The sequence below is a fragment of the Natator depressus genome, chromosome 1 (assembly GCF_965152275.1).
Source record: "Natator depressus isolate rNatDep1 chromosome 1, rNatDep2.hap1, whole genome shotgun sequence".
NCBI lineage: Eukaryota > Metazoa > Chordata > Testudines > Cheloniidae > Natator > Natator depressus.
This window is the reverse complement of record NC_134234.1, coordinates 201,780,389-201,792,583: the sequence shown is the minus strand read 5'-3', so window position 1 is coordinate 201,792,583 and position 12,195 is coordinate 201,780,389. Positions and strand designations below refer to the sequence as shown.

Sequence of the window (12,195 nt, the reverse complement as noted above, 5' to 3'; positions counted from 1 at the left end):
AAGGGAGCTTGTATGGTCATCCAGGAACTCACTGAAATCATTAACACTAGTTCAGCTGAACAGGACTTTCCAGCTGGTGGTACATTTCTCAAACCGAGCTGCAGCTTTGTGTGTGGGAGGGTGGCTGCGGGCACTCTTGTCATAGGTAGGAGTTGGGACCAGAAATTTACCTTCCCCAGTAGGGCTGCTTGGAAAAGTATTTGCATGGCAGCATTGCCTGCTGGGATCTGTAGTTTCCATGGGCTATCCTTCTACAAAGATACCTTGGGAACCTGCAAACATTTATACAAACTATAAATCAGCACTAAATAATTCTTCTTTGTAAGTCCAATAAAGATGAAAAAGGCTCAGTACTGTTATTATCTGCAACATTCTACCCAAGGATCTCAAAATGCTTCACAAACAGCAATGACCTTAACTTCACAACCTTCCTGAAGGGTGGGTAAGCACCATTATCCCAATTTTATTGATGGAGAAACTGAGGCACAGAGCGGTCAATTGACTTGGGTAAGGCCACACAGCAGCTGAGCCAGGAATAGACCCCAGTTTCCTGACCTCAAGACCTATTCCTTAGCTACAAAAACGTCCTCCCTTCCCTGCTACATATTAGCTTGAGTCCTCAGGGTCCTGACTGACAAGTTCCACTGGGTTTGTGCAGAGCACAGTTGGGTCAGATACCTTTGGGATCTCTTCTTTAACACTCTTTTCTGTCTTTTCTCCTTTCAGATTACAAGGCATTTGAAGAGGCAGCGGAACACTTCCAGCCATCCATCAAATTCTTTGCCACCTTTGACAAAGGGGTAAGCATCCGGAAACACCCTCCTGAGAGCTCACAGTCTCCTTTCTGCACAGCCAAAGTGCATTCAACTTAGAGTTCAGGATTAGGCTAACAATGACTGAAATCAGTGAAGTTAAGATCAGGACTTTCCCAAAGCTCAGCAGATCGGGAGTTTTCAGTCAGGGTTTTGAGAACCTGACTCTAAATTTCATCCTGAGTCCTGATGCATTACTCTGCCTTGGCAAAGAAAATTCTCTTCTTACTGGAAATCAAGAGGGGCTTCTATCCCCAGCCAAACAAAGCAGTGACCGCTCTGATCTAGGTCATTGTCTAAACACAAAGCAGGTTCCAGAGACTGTTGGCTTCAGTGGGGTTAGATCAGGGATGAATTTGTCCCAAAGAGACAATTCTGCTAGAAGTCTTTGGCCTAAATTCAGCAGTGTACATTATACATCAGGTGGAAATTAGTCAGAAAACAGCGGTGACGTCATGTAGCTTGAACCAATTTGGCATTTGATGAGTGTATAAAACAAGTGTAACCTGCTCACTGGGGAGGGGGGGATTGATTCTGGGTTGTGTGTGTAAAGTGAACACTTTAGCTATAATTTGGTGGTTAATTCTAGTGTATGTGAAAAAAGTAGACCATCCTGATTCTCCAGTAATTTCTACTCCAGACATGCACACAGCAGTATCCTGGGGTGATAGGGGCAGTAAACATGGGGGCTTTGCAGCCACTCACCCCTTTCCCTCTGTTCAGCACTTCCAAGTGTCATACATTGGACATGACACATGTCTCTGGCCCTCCCACTCTGTCATGCATTTCCTTAGCCCTGCTGGAATGATCTTCCCCGTTCAGCAGGGCTGCAGGGACCAACTGGCATTTCCCATGCAATGACTCCTCCTACTAAATGGGGTCAGCTGTGAGGCTGTCACTGAGGACAGGGAGACTGTCTCTCCTCCTCCTCTCCCAGCCAGTGAGGATCCATTGGTAGCAGGGAGCAGAAGGTGGGTGAGTGGGATCACTCCTGCCCCGGTGCCTCTCTAGCAGGGACAGGTTGTGGTACAGGGGCAGGCTAGCAGAACAGGGGATGAAGCGAGATGGGCGCAGAGTGGAGACTGAAGGAGGGACGGGGACAGAAGGCAATAGGCTTGGAAAGGGACAAGGGCTGAAAGGGGAAGCAAGTTAATGGGCTGGGGCAGACGAGGGGTCATACAGGACTCTGGGGCAACTGTGAATAGCCTCACACATGGAGAGCAATATTAGACAAGAAGGTGCAGTAAGTATTACACCATAAGTTGGCAGGTAAAACAGACTCAACTGTGGAGAGGCCCACCCCAAGAAGGGGAACATTTATCAGCTAGAGGACGAGAAGCACATGGAAGTTTTGCCTCCTCATGGATAGGCAGGCCATGCACATGCTGGCAATGAGAAGTGCAGTCTCTAGAGACAGACCTGGGAGTCAGGATTACTATGTTCTGTTTGCAGCTCAGCGCATGAGTCACTATGAAATTTAGGCAAGTGTCTTCATCTCTGTGCAGCAGGTCTCCATCTGCAAAATGAAGGTAGTAATAATTAAATTACCTGCCTCCCAGTGGGTGTTTGGAGAAAGTGATGGGTGTACAGCACTTAGAGACATGTGGATGGGAAAAGGGTTATAAAACACAAAAGAATATTCTGCTTATCAAAAACCCATTCAGTACCCATCTCCACAAACGCAACAGCTTGCGATAGTGCTTCTAAGATCTAGAGATGGTCCCATATCTAAAATTTGGTTCCAGATCAGGGTTTTGAACACTTCAGGTTTTAATTTGTCCCTATTATAAGGATAAAGGCCATTGCTGCAATTCAGATGCAGATCCTGGTTTGGATCTGAAAACCGAAGGGCGAGATGTGTGGGCCCAGTTCTGACACAGTGTTTGAGGCCATTACTGTAGAAAGCAGTATTGGCAAGGGAAGGACTGGGCTATGTGTGCGACAGATGCCCATTAGAAGGTGTGCTCAGAGGACATCATACTCACCACTCCTCTGCAATGGGGAAGACATTTGCTAACTCCGGTGGGTATGTCAGACCTATTCACTTGTAACTTCTGTGATTGCCACAGGTTGCAAAGAAACTAGCTCTGAAGCTGAATGAGGTGGATTTCTACGAGCCATTCATGGATGAGCCAGTTCATGTCCCCGACAAGCCTTACACGGAAGAGGAGCTGGTTGAGTTTGTGAAGGAGCACAAAAGGTACATAGCCTGCTGTTCAGGGACTGGCTGGCTCAGGCAGTTGGGACTGGCCTAGGAAGCCTGTCACCTCATGGTTGCTGGTGCCAGCCCAGACCATCTCAATAGTAAGTGAAGGTTACTACCATCTGTTAGCTGTCCAGTGGCCTATGTGACATTAATTTTGTGAGACTGTGCCTAATTCCTAGTGTACAGGTTACAGTGCCTCACAACCAGGCATTCTGAGCTAAGGATTGAATGGAGACTGAACTCCCCTCTTCTTCCCAGAGGTGGTCCCTCTAGGTCAATGGTTCTCAATCGGCAACCCATGGGCCACTTGCAGCCCAATCAGCACACAGCTGTGGCCCATGTAGATGTATAGGTAGTATATATATTGTGTGGATGCGGCCCACATAACACATAGAGAGCTGCCTATGCAGCCCACAATGGTAAATAGGTTGAGAACCACTGATCTAGGTCCAGATTGAGACATACTGATAGCAGAGTGTGGAAAGCATGCACTGCTCATGCAGTTCCTTCCTTTGTGGAGAAATAGAAGGCCTCATTCTCCAGGGCTGTCAAGGCAGCACTAAATGCAGTCCAACCCCACCCCACCCCTGACTATCTTCTGCTCCTGATGTTAGAAGTGACCCATCAGCACGTGTACCGCACTAAGACCACGGTGCACTATTTGAGGTGGGATAAGAGGAACAATACTGTACGGTGTGCTTGTTCTGAGTTGGCTGATGAAGGAAGCTACTTCATATGTGGTTATATTGGGCCTGGTCTGGAAAAGTTTCCACTCAAGTCAATGCAAATTGTGGTGCTCCATACTTTTTGGGATCAGACCAGCTTTATATTTGACTAGGGATGGGGCAGGAAGAAAAAAAAAAACCTGGTAGCCCAAGATTCTGTACATGACTAACGAGGTTATTTCCATCTCAGGGGTTAAATCTATGTATGCACCTACCTGTGGGACAAGGTGAATATGCACCTTTAAACATAAAGTGCAATGGAGTTCAGACAGGGCATCGCCCCGCACATATAAATTGCTTTTCCCAACAGTTATACGTATCCAAATTAATCTAATAGGCTATCAAGGATCAAGAAAGGATTCAAGGAAAACATGGTCACCAAAGGTCTCAAGGGTCATACATGGGATTAGATTGATGATTTTTGCTCACGCACATGTGGTTAAACTCATTGTGAGGTTTAGAGTCAGGAGGGAATTGCCCCTGGATGTATGGGCAAAGAACTCAGAGATGGTTTCACTTTCCTCGGGAATGTTGAGGGGAGCTTCAGTCCATCAGGTAGGCTCATCCCCGTCATCAGTGTCCTGCTGTTCTTGGACTGATGTGGGAGACTTTGACCTCAGCTCTTCCTGTCTTTTTCAACACGTTCTTTCCATCAAACAGCAGGAACAGGAGGCTGATTAAACACTCAGACAGATGCCAGGCCCTGAGGTTCTCCATCTGCTGCTAACCATCAGCAATGAAAAGGAAAAGGAAAATCTCTGAGCCTCACAGATTGCAAAATGATACGGCAGGTTTGGCAGGAGGTGGGGGATGACTGATGCCATCTGCACCTAGGACAAGAAGGGCGGGGGGGGGGGAAAGAGGTTTAATGAAATCATATATCTGTGAAAATCCAGCCCATCAAGATCCTATTGTGTCATGTAGAAAATCTTCAGTTCCTAGTGACGTGTTTCTAGCAGCTTATTTTGAGCCCCTCACAACAGACAAGCTCTTCCTATCCTGCTTCAGGACCTGGGCCATACAGCTACGTAAGACAAAACCGGGAGGTGCATTTAGCTGGAAATGGAAACGACCAGGCCGGTATGGAACATGAGGTTAAGTCAGCAGTTGAGCTCTTTAGACAACTGATGAGGAGTATATCACTTCCTCGCCAACAGATGAGGTACAACCCCCTCCCAGCTGAAGATGCATTTCTCACTCCTCCCAGTTTGCCATCTCTCAACCCTTCAGAAGTACCCTAATCTGGCCTCTTCTCCTTTTTGCTGGTTCCCTACATCTCCCAGCTACTGCCTTCTGTAGGTTCCTGCCATTTCTCTGCTTGACTCCTATGCACCTCTCCTTCTATCCAATCCACCTGCCATTTGATCGTTTCTCAGTGGTCAAGTCAGCAACTGGTAACAGAGAGGCAGGTTGCACAGAGTTCAGAAAGGGAGTGTGGCAATGGATAGAGGGGTCATGTGGGAGGACAGCATGTTTATGCAGAAAGAGTGTGTTACACTAGTGCCTGCTACCTAGCATCTACAAGTCCCTCAGACATTTTGTTGTTGGGAGTTCTCCACTCGGGAACTAGCCAGGTCCTGGAATCACTGTTTTGTATTGGTGCCATGGCACTGTAGAAAGTTGTCAGATGTATAGAAGCAACCACTCCCTCTCATGTGCTATGATGACTCTTCAAGGGCTTTCCTCCATCTCACAGCACATCTTCACTAGGTACACACTCCACCCTGTGGTGAGGAGTTGGTGAATCACAACTTTGCCACCACTCCAGAGCATGCTGCTGTGATTTCACCCCAGCAGTGAGAGAAAGGAGAAAGTGGGCTAGGAAACAGGGATGTGGAGGTTCAAACCCCAAAAGAAGAGTAGGAAAGGAATAGCAGAGAGAGTCTGTAGTGAATCCATGTGCTGCAGGCAACAGGCATAGTTAGATGTCTTCAGGTCAGCAGGACCTGGTGAACTGCATCCTAGAATACTCAAGGAGTTGACTGAGGAGATATCTGAGCCATTAGCAATTATCTTTGAAAAGTCATGGAAGACAGGAGAGATTCCAGAGGATTGGAAAAGGTCAAATATAGTGCCCATTTATAAAAAGGGAAATAAGGACAACCTGGGGAATTACAGACCAGTTAATACCTGGAAAGATAATGGAGCAAATAATTAAGCAATCAATTTGCAAACACCTAGAAGATAATAAGGTGATAAGTAACAGTCAGCATGGATTTGTCAAGAACAGATTGTTTCAAACCAACCTAATAGCTTTCTTTGAAAGGGTAACAAGCCTTGTGGATGGTGGGGGGGGGGAAGCAGTAGATGTTATATAGCTTGATTTTAGTGAGGCTTTTGATACTGTCTCACATGTCCTTCTCATAAACAAACTAGGGAAATACAACCTAGATGGAGCTACTATAAGGTGGGTGCATAATTGGTTGGAAAACCGTTCCCAGAGAGTAGTTATCAGCGGTTCACAGTCATGATGGAAGGGCATAATGAGTGGGGTCCTGCAGGGATCAGTTCTGGTTCCAGTTCTGTTCAATGTCTTCATCAATGATTTAGACAATGGCATAAAGAGTATACTTATCAAGTTTGCAGATGATACCAAGCTGGGAGGTATTGAAAGTGTTTTGGAGGATAGGATTAAAATGCAGAATGATCTGGATAAACTGGAGAAATGGTCTGAACAGGATGAAATTCAATAAGGACGAATGCAAAGTACTCCACTTAGGAAGGAACAATCAGTTACACACATATAAAATAGGAAATGACTGCCTAGGAAGGAATACTGCAGAAAGGGATCTGAGGGTCATAGTGGATCACAAGCGAAATATGAGTCACCAGTGTAACTCTGTTGCAAAAAAAGCAAACATCATTCTGGGATGTATTAGCAGGAGTGTTGTTAGCAAGACACAAGAAGTAATTATTCCACTCTACTCTGCACGGATTAGGCCTCAACTGGAATACTGTGTCCAGTTCTGGGTGTCACATTTCAGGAAAGATATGGACAAATTGGAGAAAGTCCAGAGAAGAGCAACAAAAATGATTAAAGGTCTAGAAAACATGACCTATGAGGGAAGATTGAAAAAATTGGGTTTGTTTAGTCGGGAGAAGAGAAGACTGAGAGGGAACAGAACAGTTTTCAAGTACATAAAAGGTTGTTACAAGGACGAGGGAGAAAAATTATTCTCCTTAACCTCTGCGGATAGGACAAGAAGCAATGGGCTTAAATTGCAGCAAGGTCAGTTTAAATTTGACATTAGAAAAAACTTCCTAACTGTCAGGGTGGTTAAGCACTGGAATAAATTGCCAAGGGAGGTTGTGGAATCTCCATCATTGGAGATTTTTAAGAACTAGTTAGACAAACTCTTGTCAGGGATGGTCTAGATCAGAGGTGGGCAAACTACGGCCCGCGGGCCATATCCGGCCCGCCAGACTGTCCTGCCCGGCCCCTGAGCTCCTGGCCTGGGAGGCTAGCCCCCGGTCCCTCCCCTGCTGTCCCTCCTCCCTCCCCCGCAGCTACACTGCCGAGTGGGCGGCGCTCTGGACGGTGTCTGGTGTCTGGATGGGTGTCTGGCTCCGGCCGGGCAGCACGGCGGCCAGACATGCTGCTCTGAGTGGCATGGTTAGAGGGCCAGGGCCGGGGTCGGGGGGTTGGATAAGGGACAGAGGGTTCCAGGGGGCAGTCAGGGGATGGGGAGCAGGGGGGGTTGGATAGGGGGTGGGTTCTGGAGGGCAGTTAGGAGCGGGGATCCCGGGAGGGGGCGGTCAGAGGACAAGGAGCGGGGGAAGTTGGATGGGTGGGGGATTCTGAGGGGGGCAGTCAGGGGGCGGGAAATGGGTGGGGGCGGATAGGGGGCGGGGGCCAGGCTGTTTGGGGGGCACAGCCTTCCCTACCCGGCCCTCCATACAGTTTCGCACCCCAATGTGGCCCTCGGGCCAAAAAGTTTGCCCACCCCTGGTCTAGATAATACTTAGTCCTGCCATGAGTGCAGGGAACTGGATTAGACGACCTCTCGAGGTCCCTTCCAGTTTTATGATTCTATGAGTATATAATTCTTAGCCTAATCCCACACACACTTGGGGGAGTCATAATTAGAACCCTGATTCTTCAAATCCAAATAGAATCATAGACTTTAAGGTCAGAAGGAACCATTATGATCATCTAGTCTGACCCTCCTGCACAACGCAGGTCACGGAATCTCACCCACCAACTCCTGTAACAAACCCCTAACTTATGTCTGAGCTACTGAAGTCCTCAAATCGTGGTTTAAAGACTTCAAGGTGCAGAGAATCCGCCAGCAAGTGACCCATGCCCCACGCTGCAGAGGAAGGCGAAAAATGTAAAGGCTTCATAAATTCAGCCTCACAATACACCTGTGTGCTACAGCAGGACAGTATGATCTCCAATGCATGGCTTAGGAAACTGATCTATAGAGCAGTGATGTGACTTGCCCAAGATCACCAGCAGGTTAGTGCAGAGCTGGGAATGGAAGCCAGGAGACTTGACTGTCAGTTCCCAGACCAGACCGAATTCTGTTCCCAATTGTACCAGTGTAAATTATGTAGTAATTCCACTGAGTACAGAGACATTTCTTTGGACTTTTACATCCATTTAACTGAAAACAGAATTTGGCCCACTCTGCTTTAACCACTAGACCATGCCCACTTCCACGTCTCTGTGCTTCCTACTTCTGAGTGGTTAGTGTCCAAATTCCATCAGAGAGACTATCGTATGGGGCCAGATCCTCAGCTGCTGTAAACCAGCTTAGCAACATTGACCGAAAGGTATTTTTAACCTTGATTGATGTACTGACTTCTCATTAGGGTGTTTGCTCTCTCAGGATCTCCAGTTCTTTTACAGCCCTAAGCAGTTCAGACATTTTGAATAAGCATCCAAAATTTTGGGTGTTTATTTGAATCTAACCTCCCAATTCTTTGGGGTTCCCCTATCTCTAGCATAGATATATTGGATCAAATTCTGCTCTCAATTATTCACATAAAACCCATAGGTCCTAATTCTTCTGTAAATCTGGTGTAACTCCATGGAAGTCAGTTGAGTTACACTCAGGTAAAACCAGCAGAAGTGATGGGAGAATGAGGTTCAATTGGGAAGAGTGAGTGTAAATGGCCCTGGATCCTTGTAGAACTAGACCTTGTCATCTCAAAAAGCTGATGGGCCACATTATGCTGTCAGTTACACACAGATGGGACAAACCATGGTGTTTGGAACCATATCTCCAAAGTGTCTCCAGTAGGGTGTGACAACAGAGTTGTACCAGTACAATGGTGTTGAGATTACAAGTTTGGGTGATAAAGGTAACAGCATTGATGTAATATACTTAGACTTCTGTAAGGTTTTTGCCTTGATACCACATGACATTTTTATTAAAAAACTAGAAAGATATTAAATTAACATGGCACACATTGAATGGATTAAAAGCTGGCTAACTGATAGTTCTAAAAATGTAATTGTGAACAGGGTATCATCAAATGGGTGTTTCCAGTGAGGTCCTGAGGGATTGGTTTTTGGGGCTACACTATTTGACATATTTATTAATCCCCTGGAAGAAAATATAAACTCATCACTGATAAAGGTTGCAGATGACACAAAAATTGGGGGAGTGGTAAATAATGAAGAGGACAGGTCACTGAGACAGAGTGATCTGGATTGCTTGGTAAACTGGGCTCAAGCAGACAATATGTGTTTTAATATGGTTCAGTGTAAATGTATCCATCTAGGAAAAAGAATGTAGGCCACACGTACAGGATAGGGGAGTCTATCCTGGGAAGCGGGTTCTCTGAAGAGGATTTGGGGGTCATGGTGGAAAGTCAGCTGAACATGAGTTCCCAGTGCAGCACAGTAGCCAAAAGAGCTAATATGATCCATGGATGCAGAAACAGGAATCTCGAGTAGGAGTAGAGAGGTTATTTCACCTCTGTATTTGGCACTGGTGTAACTGCTGCTGAAATAGTGTGTCCAGTTCTGGTGCTCACAAGTCAAGAAGGATGCTGACAGATTGGAGAGTGTTCAGAGAAGAGCCACAAGAACGATTAAAGTATCGGAAAACATGCCTGATAGCGATAGACTCCAGGAGCTCAGTCTGTTTAGCTTAACAAAGAGAAGGTTAAGGGGTGATTTGATCATAGACTTTAAGTATCTACATGGGGAACAAATATTTAATAATGGGCCCGTCAATCTGGCAGAGAAGGGAATAACACGATCCATTGGAGGGAAAATGAAGCTAGACAAATTCAGACTGGTAATAGGGCATAATTTTTTAACAGTGAGGGTAATTAACCATTGGAACAATTCACCAAGGGTCATGGTGGAATCTCCATCACTGACAATTTTTAAATCAAGACTGGTGTTTTTCTAAAAGATCTGCTCTGGGAATCATTTTGGGGCAGTTCTATGGCCTGTGTTATACAGGAGGTCAGACTAGATGGTCACAACAGTCCCTTCTGGCCTTGGCATCTATGAATCTATGAAATGAGAGCAGAATTTGACCCTTCTGTCCACACCCAGAAGGGGCCTAGAGAGGTGAATCCCACCGGTAGGTACCTGCTTCATGATTGCTTTTTCCATTCACACCAGCAATATGAATAACATGCCTGCATCCTAAGAGAAGGTGCTTTTGTTCTTTTCAGAGCCACCCTGAGGAAGCTGCGTCCAGAAGACATGTTTGAGACCTGGGTAAGCACACAAGGGAGGGAAGCCTTTAGTCCCTTGAAATCTTTGAATGAGAAACAAATCTGCTCTGGCTCATGAATTGCTACAGAAAAGCTCCAAGCTGTGATGATTAGACAGCAGCATTATCCCCCAAAGCCTCTGCAGCTTTACAAGCACATTGAGTGATTATGCAGCAGGGAAAGCTTCATCCATAGCTTCCAGTGTGTAAAGTTAAATCACATGCTTAAGTGCTTTGCTGTTTGGAGCTAGACTGCTGAATCAGGGCCAGAATCGGGGATAATGGTGTTGAATGCACAGTGCCGAGGAAAATCAAAACATAATAACTATAACAATCCATCTGCTTGCATAAACTGGTCAAATGGCACTCTGGGTCAAGATTTAAAGAAGCAATTTCCCAGCACCTTAAATAATTGCATCTTGGAACAGCTGGTTCTAGAGTACAGAAGAGGAGAAGATATTTTCAGTTCAGTGTTAAGTAATCACTCTGGCTGGTTCAAGAGGTAACAATATTGAGTCTATAATGGTGACTACAATATACTCATATTCAACGTCCTTGGGTAAGGAATCATCTATTCACCTGTAGTGTTCACAGGGTTAATTAGATAGCTCAGCCACGTAGTGTTGTTTCTGGATGGCTTATGGAACTTACACAGCATGAATTGTGAATGTTACAACAGAATATCCCATTTGAAATTCAGGCTGGAATAGTTAGATTAGTCACATGAGTTACAGAAGAAATTGTACATTGATTGTAATAGGTACAGTTTGAATGAACTGTAGGTAAAAGATTCTGAAGAAATTCACCAGAAATTTGAAATGTAAGAACATAGGCAAGAATTCCGTGTTCTGTGAACTGGGGGAAAGTGACAGGTTTCAGAGTAGCAGCCGTGTTAGTCTGTATCCGCAAAAAGAACAGGAGGACTTGTGGCACCTTAGAGACTAACAAATTTATTTGACCATAAGCTTTCGTGAGCTACAGCTCACTTCATCGGACATTCATAGAACGAATTATTTGCTGCAAATGACTCAGCTCTAATAAACATGAGTGTGACACTGAAAGCCAGTCAGGAGCTCCAATTGTGTCCAGCATTCCGACAATTCACTTTAATATTATTCATTCATCGTGTTCCCACTCATGGTGCTTTGCAGACATTGAAGAAGATACAATTATTTCTCCAAAGAGCTCAGGACCAACATTTACAACAGTGTCTGCTTGGCTGCCCAACTTGAGACACCTCGGGCCTCTGATTGCAGGATTAGTCCTTGAGACAATAAGGAAAGAAATGATGCAACAAAACCTTGAAGATTGAGTCGTTTAGGCTTTATGTCTTGTTGGACCCAGGGTTTTCATTTATTTTTTAAATATGGTTTTGATATACTGGGTTAAATCCTGGCTCCAGTGTTGTTAATGGTCATTTTGTTTTATCATTGACTTCAATGGAACCAGGATTTCACCCATAGTGATTTTGATTTAATATTAAATATGTCATAATATAGTCTTGAAAAAAGCATGGATTGTCAGTGGTGGAAAGTTTGCTTAATAAACACAGTGTTAAAATACAGGGTTTACATCCGTTAAGGTAAGGAGATTTTTATGCACAAGAGATGAGGAGCTCGATTCTGATCTGAGTTACCCAGGTGTAAATTCAGAATAGTCACAGTGACATCACTGGAATTACTCCAGGTTTACACGAGTGCAACTGAGATCAGAATCTGGCTCCATTTGTCTAAGGAGATGTAGATTTTTTTTTAGTCTGTTGTGCAATGATC

The 12,195-nt window shown here is 45.2% G+C and overlaps 1 protein-coding gene across 1 annotated transcript in view; it reads left to right on the top strand.

Annotated features, from left to right (window-relative positions):
• Positions 1-12,195, top strand: part of CASQ2 (calsequestrin 2) — a 51,775-nt gene that overhangs the window by 30,766 nt on the left and 8,814 nt on the right. Inside the window, exons 5-7 of the mRNA XM_074974431.1 lie at positions 727-800; positions 2,882-3,012; positions 10,383-10,428. Of these exons, the coding sequence (XP_074830532.1) occupies positions 727-800; positions 2,882-3,012; positions 10,383-10,428 (251 nt within the window). The remainder of the gene's footprint in view (positions 1-726; positions 801-2,881; positions 3,013-10,382; positions 10,429-12,195) is intronic.